This window comes from Cyclopterus lumpus, chromosome 3, assembly GCF_009769545.1.
Source record: "Cyclopterus lumpus isolate fCycLum1 chromosome 3, fCycLum1.pri, whole genome shotgun sequence".
NCBI classification, from domain to species: Eukaryota; Metazoa; Chordata; class Actinopteri; order Perciformes; family Cyclopteridae; genus Cyclopterus; species Cyclopterus lumpus.
Window position 1 is genome coordinate 23,145,035 of NC_046968.1, and position 18,518 is coordinate 23,163,552.

Genomic DNA, 18,518 nt, shown 5'->3' on the forward strand with positions numbered 1-18,518 from the left:
AAGAGGAACAAACTGTTTAATTGTACTGTTTTTTATTGCATGAATTGTAGTAGCTGCAGAGAAACGACGTTTCAGATGAGTAGTCGGGTTTTGGAAGGTTTGAAGCCTCCCTGCAGTGACGAGAGATGGTCAGTGGACATTCAAATGGCACGGCTAACTTCATTCACCTTTCTCCTTGTCCGTCTACCACAAAACCTGCGCTCACATACTGCATTTAAACCGCAACTGGGACACTGATGGAGGAGGCAAGAAACCGCTCTTCCCAACGCTGCGCGGTCCATTATAATTGGCCGTGAGTTGGTGCATGGACTCATGAAAATGTGCTTCACTGTCTTAACACAGAATATTAAGCGTGCTCAGAGGTCAGCATGTCATTATGTGGCTGCAGCCGTCATTGTGGGGTAATAGTATATCATCATGAAGGATGGTCGTTATTGCTGGCTACTTTATTTTGTTGTTTTACTGTGATTGTTGTCACATTTGGGCGAGAGGCAATAAGAGGATTGTGATGTGCTTTGGTGTGTAACTCCCTCGAGCAAGCACTCGACAGGTGTCACTATGTTCAGCTGCTCATCAAGTCGAAATATCAGAATTATTATCAATCACAAAAATAATAACGCAGAGATGAAACATCCAAATGCAGTATTCAAGCCCAAACTCTGTGGATTCAGACTACAAGCAATGACTCCATCTACAGATTAGTTGATGTACTGCAACGACAGAGAGGGGTTGACATATTTGTTGTTCGTTGTTGTGATTATGAAACAAAATTTTAAAAATCAGCTCCCTTTTAAAGTAAGTAGACCAGCCACATATTAAAACAGAATTCGCACTGTAGGACTTGCAAAATGGTCACTCAACTGTCACTGAACCAAAAAAAACAAAAAAAACAATCCAATGAAATAACGAAAGTTGGTAATTTTACTGTACCTGAAAATAACTGTTTGCACCTAACCCTTCCCGCAAATTATGCAACTTCAAATATAGGACTCAAAGATATGGGCTCTAATGTTAATAATACATTTATCCATACTGTGTTCATATAATAAAAAAATAAATACATTTAACAAATACAAATTATTTTTGCAGTGGGTAAATTACCAAAGGAACAGATTATCACCCACAGTTGTATTGTTAACACATTTCTTTTTCAAGTGTAGGATGTTCTCGATAAAACCACTATTCCCCCCCACCCCCCCCTTCTTCCCCTTTCCTTATTAATTTAAACCTCTTAAAGCCTCTAAACTGGTGTGGCTGTGCTATTGAGCTGGGAGAGATCAGACTCCCTCCAGTCATCTATAGGGCTGTATGTGAGCATTGGCTCACTAAAGGCTAAATGTTAACACTGTAGCACACTCATAGAGAGCAATCAGAAGTAAAAGTAGATGCTGATGATATATGTTGGCAATGGGACCAGAACTAGCTCTTGGCTTTGGCCAAAAAGCTGAGGGCACAAGATGTGCACGTTTACATGTCTTCAATCGGTATATCTTGTAAAAAGGTCATATGAAAACATTTTCTTTTTACTTTTTTAAATCTATTTTTTTTAAACGTTTTTTTTTTTCTTTTTTCCTATGCGTTTTTTTTGTACAAATCTTTGTATAACCTGTTGAGACATAACAAAACAGATTAAACCAACAGAAGAAAAAAAAAACAATCAATCAACAAAAAAAATTTCCATGCATAAGTTATGTCCCACTCTTACTGATTGCATTTGTAAGTTATCATCTTAATAAAATCTGTGTACATGTTTTTCTGTCGATCAACATGACATTTTTGATTTTGTACATTTTCAGCCATTTGCTTTTTTTCTTCTTTTTTTGGGGGGGATAACATTTCTCATCCCATTTTCCAGCAGAAGGTTCCAGGTATTGCTGCAGAGTAGATTCCAGACACCGGACCTGTCTATTCCTGTACAGCAGGAGGCGCAAGAGGCATGTCGTGTAGATGCTGGCTGCAGGAAGGAACACCACTCCATAAAAGAAGCTATTGGGAAGCAAATGAGCTTGTGTCCATTGTGATTTCAGTTCAAGTTCAAGAAATTAAACCCCATTTCCTATAACAATTCTTTTTTTTCTTCTTTTTTTTTTCTGCTCGAAATTGTTGCTTGTCACCCCGAAAAGCTCAGAGACAGAATCTGTAGATGTTTTAATACTTCTAACAACCTCCCGAGGCTGGAGTCTGGCAGCAGAAGTGGGACAGGACAGTCAGTCAGTTGCAGACAAGGACGGGAAGAGGGAGACGGCAGAGAGGAGGGGGGTGGGGCAGGCGAGGTCCCCCCCCCTATCTGCAGAGGTCTTCCTGTGTAGAGTCCCGCGCATTTTTCCTCTTCTTGCTGTTGCCCTGGTGGTGTGGCTTGTTGCTCTGATGGCTTTTGGTGGTAGAGGAGGAGCTCTGCTGGCCGCTCTTATGGTTAGGACGAGACATCCTGGCCTGGGGAAAGAAACACGCAGGACAAAAAGTCAGAGTCAATACAACGTACTGTAATGCTATTGTTTCATTCAATTGCTCTTTATCAAGCATATTACATAAGACAATGCCACCAAATATGGTGCCGCTATCTGTACACACATTGTGTTCAGTTACTCAGAGTTTATGTATATGTAAAAAGGTAACGCTTAGACAAACCTTTCCACTCTTGTTGCTTGCAGAAGGAGTGCTGTTTGCCTGGCTCTGTGGTCGGTTATTATTGACGACGGCAGACTTTTCTTTGTGGGCGCTGGAGCCCCGGCCAGACTGCTGCTTGGCTGTCTTACACGGCGTGCCATCAGAGTCCTAGGGAAACCAGCAAAAGAATAAATAGCATGTTTTCATAAGCATGTTGACCATGACTTTTTATTTAAGAAGCCCAATATTTGAAGTGTGTGTGTGTGTACATGGATGGATCAGGAAACTATGTGTGTGTCTGTGTGTGTGTGTGCAAAACTGACCACGTCACTGGAGCTGGAAGTTGAGGTCGTGGAGGAAGGCGACAGCGGAGAAGAGGAGGGAGAGGACCGCAGTGATGGAGAGGAGGAATTGGAGGAGGTTTTGCTGCGGGGAGCAGACGGTAGAACTACAACAACATCATCATCATCATCTGGAACGTTGTTGTTGTTGCACTCATCGAGCTGCTGGGACTCAAACAGTGTGACGTCATTTCCTATAGAAACGGAGAAGGGGTAAAATGTAGACACGAAGGTCAACTCAGTCCAGCGTTGAGCTTAGAGAGCCCCGCTACTGTAAAACCTAGTTTCAATAGGACTTTAAATATTAAAAAGAAAAAAAAGACGGTGAACGTACTGTTGAGTGGCAGATCATTCTGAGACTGGCTCCCCCAGTTCTTTCTGATCCATTCCCTGTAGTCATCCACTTCCTGTGTTACCCGAATTATTCGGCCCAGTATGCTGTGATGGGATAGAGAAAAGGGCTGTTATACCAGTGTTTATTCAGCTGTCTGAAAACCAAAGTTTCTCATAATGACAAAGTATTTTCAGTATGAAAACAATAACATGAGCAACAAATCAAACACTTAGATTTTATGATTGACAATATACAAAACAGTGACAGTACATGATTGAATATCGCAATAATAAAACTGGCAGGCTATAAAAAGGTGCTGTCATCAACCACTACACTAAATCTTACCTCTCGGTCTCGTTATTGGGGTAGTACTTGGCGATGGGTGACACGGCGTGGCTGAGCACCACGTAGGCGTAGTCAAATGCCTGCTTCACCTGCATGGCACCGTATGAACTCCGACCAACATCGTTATCTGGTGGAGGCAAGGCAGACGGTCGTATTGTGTTAATGCTAGAACCCGACAGGGTGGCGATACACGTCATTCCCGTTTATCCGTTGAGGTCACTGTTCCTACCAGGCTGCAGTGGGTCCTCGATGTAGAGCATGGATGGCCTGTAGCCATCCATCATGTTCTTATGAACGTCGTCTTTGGCAACGTAGCAGCCTCCGTCTTTTATCCTGATGCCCGTTTTCAGGTAGTTGAAGTGGCGGCCGTAGAGCTCGAAGAATTCAATGAGCAGAACGCCGATGTTGATGTTGGGGCTGCACACATCTTCCCGGTAGTGAAGCTGGACGCAGCGCAAGAAGAATTATTGCAAACGGTTACGGGAGTCTTTAACGAGTCACTTTTGCTGATATAGCATGATAGTCTTTACATTGCTTGCTCTGAATACTGCATTTAGTGTTTTGTACAGAATTGTAGATATATTTAAGGACAGCAATAAAACTACAGCGTTGTGAAGGAATTAGTGCCAAATGTTATTATTAAGCCAATAACGACACAAACTATCAATGAGTTGATAAAAAAAACATTATGAGCTTTTGTTAATGACCAAGTGTATCTGACCTGCAGGAAGCTGACAGCCATGAGGAAGAGACTGTAGGAGCCAATTCCACCGGTAAAAACCTCATTGAGGTCCCTCTGCAGTAGGAACTGCTTCAGCACCAGGACCAGGTAAGGCAGCACAGGGTATTTCTACGGGACAAAACATAGACAGTGATGAATGTGGATGCTTACAGCACCCTCTAGAGGACAACAGGAATGTTACGTCTACAAACTGATCAGTGAAAAATGTATAATCTCGTAGTACTAAGCAAACTTGGATTTCCACATCGACACCATTTTCAAAAGAAAGGTAATGAGGGGATTGGTTTATGAGAGTGGGATGTCTGTGAGTCAAGCTGCACAAACTAGGCTTACACTTCAAAATGGCCACAACACTGGTGTACAGGCCAGAATACAGGAAGTGTCGTAAACTGTACCTCTTTGAATTCCTTGATGAGCCGGGCAGCTTTAACGCCACTCTTTACATTGAAGCTGATGTCCACTTTGACCTCAGTGAAGGAGTCGGTCAGCTTGATGATGGGAACCTGAAACACAAGTACTGTTACTGAGGCAGTCACACAGGAAACGTTCAAACAATCAAGCGCTTGACTCGAGATCCTCCTGACATCATGCTGTAAGACCTGAGCCCGACAACAAAACACACACGCAATCATACACAAATCCACATTTTCTGATCTAATCCGTCGCTAAACTACTTAAGCAAAGATTTAAAATGCTAATCTGCTTTTAGAATCCCGAACAAAAGTGAAAGGTGAAATGCAAACAAAAAAAGCTTTATTCAAATCCTTTAAGTCCTGAAATAAAATAAACTGTGTAAAAAAAAAAAAAAAATCAAATCAACGGTTGAAAAGACTCAAATCTCTAATAGGAGGTTGTGAGTAGTTTGAAAAGAGATAGTTCCAAGCATACTACCCTACTTCCCTGGATGCACATGTCTGAATACAAGGCCTGTATGCCAACCAGTTTAGTGAGGGATTAATAACTGTCAACACAATGTGATATACAGTTTGTAAAACTAACTGACAACTGAAAACAAACACCTGAATATGACAGTCAGCGTTACACTGATTACCGACTGACACAAATGATTGTTGACTAATATCAATCATATTTGCCACAACTCAGACATTTGTACTTGTGGGGTTAAACGGCTTAATGAGACTGACGGATATATTAAATCCTTGTGAAGGAAAAAGACTTGTGATTGATCACGGTCTCACCGTGGCTTTGTCCAAAACCTTGATGGAGTTCTCATCTGCGACGTTCCTCTTCCGGAGAGCCTCTTCCAGCGTCCAGAGCGGGAGTGTCTCCCACTTCCCAAACACAACCAAGTCAATGTCACTGGTGGAAGAGAGACATGACAGGTATCACTTAAGGTCCACTACATTACACAATAACTTGTTCAATAAGTCAACTGCGCAATACATCCATTAATACTGCATTCATACTTTTTTATTTATACTTGTTATATATTGTAGCATTACGTACAAACTACATGTAGTCCTAAAAGCACAAGCATTAACAAATACATCTTTCCACTGTAGAAACACACCAAACACAATCTTCCTCTTACACTCCCTTACACAATTTAGCACACTGAGGTTTTGCTGCTACGGCCACCACATGGCCGAATATGACCAGGAGTTTATGGAGGCTAATGCTAGCATACCTCTGATAAAGAGTGCTGGGTTACCATCATTAGAGTCAGTTTGCTGACTTTATAACGGCCATCTGTGTGCTACAGTTACCATTTAGTTTCAGTATTTAGTCCTATACTGTAAGGCAAGAACTGATAATACACTAATATTAATACAGCTACCTGCAAATTCAGAGTTGTATCTGCATTGAATTGTCATCGGTACCCTGAGACTTTATACAATGTTGTTTTTTTTTTAGGTGGAGCTGATCTCAACATCAAAGGAAATACTAAAACAACCATTTTTAAATATCCACCATATGTAGTTTACAGCAGGCAGATGGTTTTGCTTCCCCCTTGTGGATGAGCATTGTGCAACTTCAGACAGAGCTTACAGAAGTCAACCCGTGTGTGAGCGTGCGTGCGTGTGTGTGTGTGTGTACTATTTCGGCGATCCAATGTGTTCACTACTTACAGAATGTTACACACAAGCATCCACTACAAACAAGACATGCACACAAATGTAAATTACCTGCGCCGTGTGACTTAAAATGCAGCAAAATACACACATTTGTTTCCAGAACAACAGAAGCACACCCAAACAGATTTACACACATGCCCGCTGACACGCATGCATCCGTGAACAGCTTAGTTTCTTTTAAGTGCTCAGTGGGGTGTGAAGAGTCCACTGATCCAAGCGACTTGTCTGTGTCCGGCCTTTAATTGTTGTGAGTGTGTGTGTGTGTGTGGTTGGGTGTTTTTGTATACTTGTGGAGTGTCTGCGTGTCTGTTGCAGGCCTTTCTCTGACTAAAGTCTTAAAAAACTAAAGATCCAGGAAACCCCAGCGATAATTATTAGTTAACTACTTGATCCACAAAACAAAAGCAAATGATGTGCTGGCCAACACAGAGCAAAGTATGTCTGGTAGGGAGCCAGTTCACAGTCATAGTTTGGCAAAGACGAAACAAGAGCAAGCAGGCGTTTAGAAATGGCTTTTTAGGAAACAAAATGGCTCACCTTGTTGGCAGATAAAGACCAGTGCTGAAACTCCCAAAGACTTGAACCTGGAGAGATTAGAAACAGTTACACATGTAATCTGTTGTTTTGTGGATTTAATAGAAACATCCAACACCGAACTATATAACTGTTGCTTTAATCTTGTAATATCTTCTAATCCAGAATTGTGTCATCGAGTAGGCATCAACTTGGCCTCTGGTTTTCCCACGCTAAACTTCGCTACCATAAAAAAAAAAAACCTGTTCTCCAAGCTGCATAAATGTCACTATTCTTCAGCTCAACATAGTGTTGATTTATGGACAAGCCCAAACAAACCGCACAGGCGTGGTACAAAAACTACCCATCAGGGTTAAATCGTTTGTAGTGTGACTATTTTAAACCACTTCAGTTGCATTTCAAGTGAGGGATTAAAGACCAGGGTGGCTTCAAAAAAAACAAGCAACTCCTCCACCAAACGTGCTTGATGTTTAGATTAAAAACAGTCCTTTTAGCCATTGGTCTCTTAACCTGCACATTATCTCCAGCCTTTTAACCACTTTTTTTTTTAATGCACAAATCGGTGTGTGTACAGAAATAGAGTTAAGCCTTGACCCTAACATTACTCCCTGAAACCACCTCCCTGCATCACCCATCAACCAGTAGTACAAACTCTGGTTTACAGCCCAGTCACATGTCCACAGCTAAGCCGATTGCAGAGGCCTGTTTGTGAATGAGTGCATAGCAAGGGTGACGGGTTAGGTAACTCCAGGTGGTCACCATGGTGAGCCATGTTATCTCGACTCCAGGCAAACCTTTGCTTGTAGCACGAGTGTGGTCAGTGTAAATGCAATATTGAAATACAATACAGAAGCCTTCATGGACATTTTTAGAGCTGACCCAGAAAAGCTCCCGTGTATACCAGACAAGATTGCGATTTGGTGAGGCAGCAGGCAGTGGATTAGCTTGTCAGTGTCTGGTAGAGGTCTACGCATCAAAGTTAATCGACTAAACAGAATCATGTTTAGCAGATGATCGAGCTAACATTGTCCATTCCACAGTGGAAAAAGAATAAAACTAGGCAGGCTCGGGACAACATTGTGCCCCTTAATTTAGGAACAGCTAAGCTCACTTTAAAGCCCACTGCTCCATCAGCAGGATCAGAGTCAGCATGTAGTAGAATGCCCGAGGTGGCGCTGATAACATGGCCCAAACCGAGTACCGTGCATCAGGGAGATAACAGAAAACAACAGGATGCTTTATGCTATTAGCTGACTCATATATTAACTGTGTTGCAAATGACAGCGGTCCTAATAGTAGCCTGTTCACAGTACTCAACCAGTGCAACCAGCATTGTGTTGGTGTTAATTGACCAACTATTTTCACTATTATACAAATGCATTTAGTTTCTGCCTAAACAAAGTAGCTTTTAGATTACAGCCAAGACTTTCTAGCCAACAGCTGGGGGCAGTTTTCTGATTATCAGTGGTACGCTGGAAGATCTGGTCTGTCACGCCCTGCAATCAAAAATGTAAAACCACAGGGGAAAATAAATCATGTTTTTGGTGTTGGGAGGAGGATGTGTACCTCAGCACTGGGCCACAGGTCGTGGATGACTCCCTTGATTCTGTCCACTACCTCCAGTCTCATCTTCTCCTCCTCTGGCCGTGGGGAGATGTACTCATAGAAGTCATTGACCTCCTCGTGTAACCTGTGAATGACAGAACACAGTGTTGTGAGAATAGTGGGACACTTCTTTTTGTGGTAATCCTGTGAATTAAATCTCCAGACCATCAAAATTTCCATTTGCATTAGTTGAATTATCGGTCCGATCCTAACTCAAATAGCTGGATCGGGTATTGGGTCCAATCTGGTATTGGATACAATTATTTTGATAAATAAACTAGTCAGTACATTTACATCTGTGTATCCATTTTATCCATTACAAAGTTAGGAAAGCAATGTTTAAGTCAAGCCCGATGTTGCCTTACACATAAAAGATCGATCCCAGTCCAATCCCAAATAAAAAAAAGGGTAATTAATACTAGAAAATACCTTGAAAGCAGCAGCGTTTTTATCATTATCCAATACCAACCATTTCTTTTTGGTGCAAAACAGTAGGGCAGGGCTGAGGAAAAAACAAACCCCTGCTGTGTCCCTGTGTTATGTCAGTAAAAGAAAAAAGTGATCTCAGTAAGGTCAGGCAGGCTAAGCAAGGGTACCACATTTGTCCTTGGAACAGGTCGCTGTGTCCACATAGTTTGACCTTTCCACTGACCAGTTTTGTCCGCATACACATAGATGCAGGGACAAGTCTCTGTGGTGTACACACACACACACACACACACGCAAACACTCATAAAAGGGCAAAATCATGCCAATAATAGAACAAGCCTCTTGGCAGAAAATAGAGAAAGTGATGTTTTGGTATTTAAAAATAAAATAAGGCAGCAAAGTAAAGCCTGCGTACACCACAGAAAGTTGGACAAGAAAACCACTTGCAGCTACCGACACTGACCGACTGACTGCTGTTTGGATCACACCCCAAAGAGCACTGGATGTGCGTTCAGTGTCTGGACTTGATGAGACAGGAACACTTCACCTGACATCAGAGTTCCCTGGGTTTCACCTTTATTATTATTGGCGTTTAGACAGTGAATGTGATAGAAGCCCAGGATACAGAGGCAGCACTGAAACATTACTGATCTGTTAACCATGAGGGGGAAAATACGTGAACAAGTCATCTTCTCCATACTCAAACTAATCATTATGCTCAATATGGATAAATAAGCCTATAATGTACTCGATAATTATTTCAATTAAACCAGACCGGATAAAAAAATTAAAAAAGTGACTTCTTTACATTAATCATTACCAACAGACAGTCCAAAACATATTCAGCTTATTATCACATGGACTTTCTTGTGTTGCATATTTTGTCCGTACTGTGATTTTCCCCACGTGTCACACAGACACATCCAACTGAAATAATGGTTTTATCAACACAAATTAAGAGTAGAGCCACTGGAACCAGAGTTTCTATTTGCTTTGTTTGTTTGTTAGTTATGTCACAAAATACTTTGCACTTTTATCCAAGCAATACATGGGATTTATAACTTGTTTATCGTGTGACTGAGCTGTAGCTTTGATGCCCCACCCATGTTTTTCTTTCTGATAACAGACAGTTTCAATTTCATTGTTGTTCAATTTGTTAGTGTTCTATAAAGGAAGAAGAGGAAATAAGTTTCGGTTTACATTTGCTGCACCACCTCCGACCACAAATTTCAATGACCTAATCCGCTTTTCCTTGTGCACATTGCAGAGACTCCAGTCTCCATCACAAACACATTAGGTTTCATTTCAGGGGAAAAGAAACAGCAGCTACAGTCTGCATTACAAACGCAACATACGTTTTGATTTGAGCGAACACAGATCTCTGTAGCTCACTTATGTATCACTAAAACGCCATAGCCCTAAGCACCAATTCAAGCCCAACACTACATTTTAAGTGCAGTTGAACTGAAGGATTGTTTAGGGTTGGGGCTTTAATGTATTTCTATAAACATCAACCTCTAAAGAGGGCATTCGTCTGAATGTATTTTTTCGGTTTGTTTCTATTAAAAAGGTGCAACAAATGACAAAACACAACAACTGGTACAATGTGAGCATTTTCACCCCACGACAGCACCAGTAGGTTTCGTTTTACCGCAAACAGGCTGCTACTGCTCCCTTGTCGTCACGTGTTGGGAGCAGTCATAGAAATCACATCTCATGCCCCACCTTGCTAGATCAAGTTTCCTCTCAGCCCTGCGCCTGCATAGAGCACATGGACCCTTGGCACTGCTTATCTGTTAATCCCACTTGCCTATATCGTTGTAATATTATGTAATCTCAAGGAACAGATTTCCAGAGCTGAAGGAAAAAAAATGTTTTCTCACCTCCTTAGCATTTAGAAGAATAATGATAGGGAAATGAGATGAAGGGCTGCAATGGAGGATAAAACAAGAGCTAAGCATTCTTCTAACAGCAAGCCAGAGACACAATACAAGTCATGGCTCAGAGGAATTTTGTTTCTTAATGTTCACACCAATTGAAGGCTTCAAAAACAATATATTTTTTATAACCGAGAAATTATTTGGTCTCTAAAACATCAGAATACAATACAAAATATCCACCAGTTTCATAGAGCCTCACAGTTAAAAACCAGACGTTAAAACAAGAAATAACAGCAAATCCTCTCATCTGGTACCATCCATTGTTTGGCATTTCTGCTTGAAAATGACAAACAATGTTCTGTCCCTGTTGTCAATCAATCTCTGTTGTGTAAGAACTTATTTTTTTTTTTTATTGGGCATAGCAGTTATAGCAATGACTGCTAGCGTTAGGTGCCGTGCATTTTCCAGGCAGCAATGTGCGGTCATACCCAAAGTATGGGCATGACAACACAATAAGCTCACGAGTCATGGTCATTTAAAAAATGTCATGCACGAGTGATGCAGTAGACCGTCAGTTATCTAAAAAGATTTGCTCATAGAACAACTGTCTTTGCTTTCCCTTCATTCTTTTCTGATTATGTTGCAATGCAAATCCAAAGAATCATTTCTAACTATATAAACCAACAAAGAAAGCTGACTTTGCACATGATATACTGGAACCAGTACTGGGACAGAAAAAGTGGGATCAGTGCATCCCTACCGCTATTGCAATGCTCTTTTGTCATCGCGTTTTGGGTTTATGAAATACTGCTTCACAATGAGCTTCAGTAGACCCTCGACATTCCTACAAGGCCTCTCCATGAACGCACGGCAACACCTCGTCAGACAATTATAATATGGACTTTACGCAGCTCAAAGAAAAACGAAGAATGGAAAGGCAATAAAAAAGAGAAATGTGGAGCAAAAAGGTAAAAAAATAGAGAAAGGAAGAAAAGGGTAGAAGGCCAGAAACACCCAGAAGGTGGAGCAAAAACATGGCGAGAGAGAGAGGATTGGGTGTGGCGCTGAAATGCCTTCATGTGAACGAGAGCCATCTGTTAACTTGGGTATAGGATGAAGGAAAAAGAGGTTATTGTCACATCACACTGAGAACTACTTACTGACAGTTCAGATATCTTGGCACAACAGTACAAAATGTGTCGTTCAAATCGCCTGCAGCCTTAGAATTTAATATTTAATAACAGGCATGCTAGAACATAAACACCTCCGATTGCATGATTGTTGATAGATACGTGTAAAATACATCGAACAGTGTTCCAGTGTTGCGCATTAGATCAGGTTGGTCATTGCTCAAAGAGGTGTGGCCATTTTGTTCCATAAAGCGTCCCGACATCATGGCCATTTTTTTTATTTTTGTGCAAAGGTTGAAATGTTGGCTCTGGACATCCTTTGCAACAAAAGAGGGTAGTGTGTGTTATGTGACACTGCTGTGTCTACGTTCACACGGTTGCCAGAAGGCCAATACGTCGCATCCCACACTATTTTTTTCCTTCAAAATGAGGACAACCTCAAACGGAGGCAGAGGTGTCAATGTCTCGAAGATAGAAGATTCATTAATGTTTCATCAATGAACTGATCTGGGGTGCCAAGTGTTGGCAACTTGGACCAAATGGCTCAAGTTACCCAGAAGCCCAAACACTGCTGACTGCTCATGGTAGACTTGGTCATGCAGCAGAGTTCTGTGGTCAAAACAGGAACAGGTGGACTATAAATATGGTAATGCCAGTGCCAGAATAAACTAATTGTTTGTCACACCTGTAGACAGTCAATTGTATGTTGATTGTCTGAGCATCAACTGATCTGGTGCGTGTGGGGCAGCCGCTTTATAATCAAAATTAAAAAAGTACAGCTTTAATGTTGTAAACAAGAATTAAATGTAAGATGTGAAACAGTCGCGCCAAAACAATTTGATTTTTCAATGTTGTAGCTACTCTTTAAGAGTAGTTTGCAGTTTGGATTGCAACTTTCCTCGACATTTGTACAGCTCAACTGATGCCAATGGAGAAGTGTGTGGCTTAACCAACTGCAATTTAAAAGTAGCTTTCCCAATACCGACAAAAGTGGTGTCATGTGACGCATTGTTTTGTTTACAAAAAAAGTTGATTCAGTCCAAAGGACATTGGCCAGATATCTCCTTTAAAATAAATACCAATAAAAATGGGAAGTATGACCGTAAACAAACATACCACATTAATCATTGCACTTCTTACTCTCCATTTTCAAATACATTCAAATGAAATAAAATGTATTTCTGGTTAGTTTGGCATTTCAAGTTCCTTACACACCTACACTGAACATGTGATATTAAACCAACACTTAAGCAGTATCAGAAAAAAAAGATAGGAGAAGGAAATTATTAACTTTGGCCACGACTAAAGGAAATTGGCAAAGCCCAGCCGTTCTCTAAACATGCTGAGACGGTCACAGTTTGACCACACGTTATGAAAAAGAAATGCAGAACACTGTGTTGCTCACTGACTGCATCAGTCTGGAGCATGGGAAGGCTTTCCATTGGACAGGAAGAGGGGAAAAAAAGAAAAACACATTCCTCGTTACACATGGGAAGGCTGAGTTATGGTGAGCTGCCCACACGTGCTCTTCAGACGGGGCCCGTTTCACCTACAGTCCAAATGGCCAGCATGCAGGCTTCTCTCTCTCCACAGGGTTACACGCTTTGGCCGAGAGCCAACCAGCGAGCTGAGAGGGGAGAGTGTGACATGTAGTAGAGGCTGGTCTAATAATGGAGCTTCAGTCACAGAGCTGCTATCTGTGTGCTGGTGCTGGGGATCATAAATCTCCAAAAGACAGGGGCAATAAAAGGCATGAGCTAAGGCTAATCATCAGTGAGCGATTAACCACACTTTTCATTAGCCCGCAAATGATGTTCTGCTTCAACACTTGGAACTTGCTGCCAACGCCAGACTCCACTAAAATTCATCAAGTATAGGCTGCTCAGTCATTACTGCCATTTTGGGCCACAGGAGCAACTGCTTCACGTGAATAAGATATTACACTAAACACAAGTCAGAATGTGAGTTTAATAAGGAAAATACCAAAAGGCCATGCATTTCCATTCACAGCCAGACTCGCAAAACAGGACATGCAGGACAAGTAGCATACACAAGAACTATAGTCAAGGTGCCCTTGTGCACAACAGTAAAGCTATAAAAAATGTTTTAAAAAATGTAAAAGATAGACCAACAACATTGTTGACCTGGTAATCTCGGCCCACCAAATATGTACTGTTCATGACCCAGGTGTGCGGACTATATGTATTTTCCTCACCATAAAACTCAATCAACAAAATGTAAAGATAAGACATTTCCAAAAGAAACAGGGGCAATAGTCATGACACTGCGTAATTCTAAGAGCAACTTTTTTTATACATTAAAGATGGTACCTGCTCAAACTAGCTAGTAGCATACATTAAACGGACCATTTAACGGTAGCTTTCACATTAGTCAATGGCATTAGTCTTGCCTCACTCTGAGTCAGTTAGTTATTGTTTTCTCATATTATGAATTTCACCAAATATGAGTGCATAGAATGGAACAGGATCGTCCTAATATTGCGTATTTTACCACAGAAACAGACTATGAAACAGCATTAGCTAAAACACTAGCTGCCTCCAATTTGCCAAAGTTAAAATAAGTTAAACATGTGGTAAATACTTAGTCTTTTATTTTTCATTTGCACAACTCATTGCAAATAAGGGACTGTATGCAATTGTGGGCTATTATCCCAAAATGTAAACAATAGTGTGTCTCCTTTTATACAAGAGACCTTTTCACTTCCGGCTTTGCAGTTCAAAACAACAAACACTTTGGATTTCCAACATGGTCCATCTATTAAATCCACCTATCACTCTGAAATAATTATCTCACAATGCTTCTCTGTTATAAAATGACTGGAACTTAGGAACGTTGCATCTTGCCTACACAATAAAAACCCACAACACAATCACCAGATCAGAACAGAGTTCAGCCGGACAGAATTGGGCCACAGCTCTCCCAGGCTACACTGACTTCCTGTGACCTTATAAAAAGAGTCTAAATAACCACGCCACCAGAAAATGAGGTGGAGACACTCCCTTAGAACTCCCAATCTGATTGGACAGACACTCAAGGGGCTTGGGTTTCTTCCTGGAGGGTTGGCTTTGTTTTGGCGAAGTGAGGCCGTGTGCGGCATGTAAACACTGGTTCTTTTCCACCGTGAGGCGGACAGCTTGCTCAGACCTTCTCTGCTGCGCAAAGACTGGAGCGTAAAACAAAAATAAGCACATGCCTTCGCTTCTGCAACCCTCATTGCCAAATATAGTGTACAAACTGCCTCATGGTAAAATGCATACTCCCACTTTCACCCTTTTGTTTACTTGCACATTTCAATTCCAATTCAGTCCCACTGCTCCCTAAACCACGTAACCTGACTGAATGGTCAGAACTCATTTTAATGTCCTGCATACAACTGTATGAAACCCCCCAAAAATGAAATCACAAGCCTAGATTGCACAGAAAAAAGGGTTGTTCATTGTTTTTAAATACAGAGCAAAAATATGATAACGTGTGTATATTGAAGCAAGAGCCAATCACACATGGGAAGGAAGCAATGTAGCCACATGGGGCTGAGCCAATTTGACAAAACACTGATGCTCATCAACAACATGCTATCACCAATGATGACGACGACGCTAACTACAGTAAAGGAGTATAAATATCCTCCATTTGGTGGATCGCCGGATGTTGTATACACACCATTAACAACCATTGGACACAGTGTATATTACTCTTCTACACAGCCTACATCCATACTGCATCTCCCAAGCAACAAAACATGTATTATGAGTGGAGACTTAACCCTGGAATTAACATAAGCTAGCAGCAAGGGAGCTTTTACATCCACATAAATACTATGAAATGCATTTCTTAATGTCGTAAAGCATCGTTGCATTGTGAATAAACAGAGAGCTCTCAATGGTGGTTAGTGTGATCAAGGCTCTGAGGTGTAGGTTCTGGTATTAGCAGATGTAATCACTAAGGAATGTCCTTATGCAAACACAGAGCTTCCATATTACTATAAATGAGGATCAGCCAAACACTGAGCTCCACACTCTGTTCTGCTTGTCTACACATGTCTAACAGAAAGGGGCGGGGACAAGCAAAACTCTGCACCTAAAAGGTCTTCAAAACAGAACCCAACCTACCAAAATATTTCTCCCAAGGCATAATATCTAAAAGAACTTCTGTTGAGGTAAAAAGGTCATTGACGTAGTTATAAGTTAGTAGGTGCATGTATTATACTGTAACTCAAATCCCTTTTGTCATTCTGCAAGGGTTAATACACAGAAAGGTTGGCATTAAAGCTAGAATTCACCCAACATCTTGTTGCAAACACTCAGGCCCTATAGGTTTGAAATAGTTAGCCATTTTTTCAGTGAAGAGCAGTTGTGATCAGCTTAAATTCAATTATGTCTTCAATAATGACACATTCTCACTGTGCAATTTAACATATCTCTGGAAACAAATGTTGACTGTTCACCATTTAAACGCAGTATTACCAAATTAATTCAGGTTGACCACAACCACATGAGTATTAAGCCTGGCGTATTAAATGTACACTGAAACATCAACATTAAAGGACACTCAACAATATACCAGGATACTTCAGTTAAGTCTCTTAAGGCCTGAGTGGGGAGGGACATACTGACCTTTGATGCTCACAATAAGCAGTTTGTCAACTTTGGTTGACTCATCCGCTCTCTTCCTCTGAATTGCTGCTAGCTGAATATCTGTAGGCTGGAGGAGAACCGGTAAGATTGCTCAATCCAAAGTGTCACTTTTGTAACCCTGTCACCTCCTCAATGCGTTCTTATGAGTCTCGGCCTGTTTACTCTAACATGCATCTTACCGAACAGCAGTAGGGTGCATAAGCCTACTGTCCAAATACTCCTTTATACAACAGTTGTTTGCAACCACCTCATGAACACCACAATGTTAGCAGGCCCGTTTCTTTTCGACAATGATACCCAAAGGCCTTATCTGCTGCAGCTGTGTGTTATTCCTCCATGAGAAGATTTGTTCAAACGACAGTATTAAGAAAGACTAAAAAGTTAAACCTGGTGATTTTGGTTTTGCGCATGCCAGGAGATTTTGTTGAAAGTTACACAGGATGCTGTTGTGTGAACAACGAATTTAGGACTTGATGCATTCCTACAAATCCACTGTGATGATTTTACACATTTTAAAAAGGTTCGTTCTATGTATTGACTTAAATCGATATGCAGCTTTACCTTGCTGTGTAAAATGGCACAATGTATCGAAATGCGGGGATAGACTCACTTTCACTTGCTCATTTGCTGTAAGTAAGTCATTTGCTGTAAATAAGTCACCCAACTTTTGGGGTGGGGATGAAATGTGGGTGGGGTGAGACTGACAACCTCAGTCGCCTCTCACTGCATGTCATCTCTGTGTGTTTGAAATTGGTGAAAATAACAGTTCATAAACTCCTGGTTTACAGGCCGGATCTGTGGGAGGTAAGTGTGGAATACATCCAATCGACTGTATCGAATTAAAACTCTCTCTTACCCGACAATTCCTTCCGAGTAGTTCCTGACTTTCCACGGCGTGCCCGCGTAACCATCGTCGCCTCGAGTGTTGGAGCTGGTGCCACTGTTCAAGAGGCTAGAATTGAATCCGAAAGTGCTAGCTTTGTTGTCTCTTTTCCTTTTGTTGGGGTGTCCGTCCGTCAACCACCTCGAAAGCACAGCGACCCCGCTGCCCTGTTGCTGCTGCCCCCCTCCGACGACACCGCCCCTGCCGCCGGCTCGGTTGTTGTGGTTGCTATTGCTTTCCAGTGGTATAAAGTCCCGCTGTGCCGTGATCGATCTGTCCCCCATTGTGGACAACATGCCCTGAGTCCTGGCTTCAATGCCGCCGGTGTTTGAGTCTAATGCCCCGTTCCTGCCGGCGAGGACGACTCCCGACGCCCCGTTGACGATCGCCTTCAGGCTCGACGTGCTCTGGGATCCGGTGGTGTAGCTGTTATTTACATGTAAGTAGCCGAGCCCTTGGGTCGTCTCCCAAATCTGCATCCACAGGTTGTTCGCGGGTCCACGTTGTTCTGGTTGAAACCAGGCGATTCTTGGATCCATCAAACGACACTGTAGGCAAGCTGATGCCCCCCCCGCCGCCCCACCGAGCAGTGCTCAGCTCGCGTGCAGCTAGCCAGGTCGCTAGCTAACGTTAGCTAGCGTTAGCTAACGTTAGCCTGCTAGCCTCGTTATAGCTGTCGCTAGCCGAGGTTCTTCGCTGCCCGTTACTTCTAGAATGTGGGGTAAAAAAAAAAAAACCTTCCTTAGTGACGCCGATACACGGTTGTCAACCGAAAGTATCCACAGGAAATAAAACGAGACTTTGAGCCAAGTGTTAAAAAATGGTAGCTCAAGTTGGGGTTGGATACGGGAGAAACGTGCAGCTGCTGCTTGTCGAAGTACTTCTCTGACCCTTTCCCCTGATCGTAGGTCCGTCAATGGCGAAGTGTACAGTGTTA

The 18,518-nt window shown here is 41.9% G+C and overlaps 1 protein-coding gene across 1 annotated transcript; it reads right to left on the minus strand.

Annotated features, from left to right (window-relative positions):
* Positions 1–15: 15 nt before the first annotated feature.
* tent4b (terminal nucleotidyltransferase 4B) lies at positions 16–18,513 on the minus strand. Its single transcript, XM_034529468.1, has 12 exons — positions 17,555–18,513; positions 8,566–8,689; positions 7,003–7,049; positions 5,569–5,689; positions 4,765–4,872; positions 4,349–4,477; positions 3,857–4,070; positions 3,628–3,754; positions 3,283–3,386; positions 2,931–3,142; positions 2,629–2,775; positions 16–2,433 (listed from the first exon to the last, which is right to left on the minus strand). The coding sequence occupies exons 1-12, from the start codon at positions 18,118–18,120 to the stop codon at positions 2,284–2,286; spliced, it is 2,049 nt and encodes a 682-aa protein (XP_034385359.1). The 5' UTR covers positions 18,121–18,513; the 3' UTR covers positions 16–2,283.
* Positions 18,514–18,518: the final 5 nt, after the last annotated feature.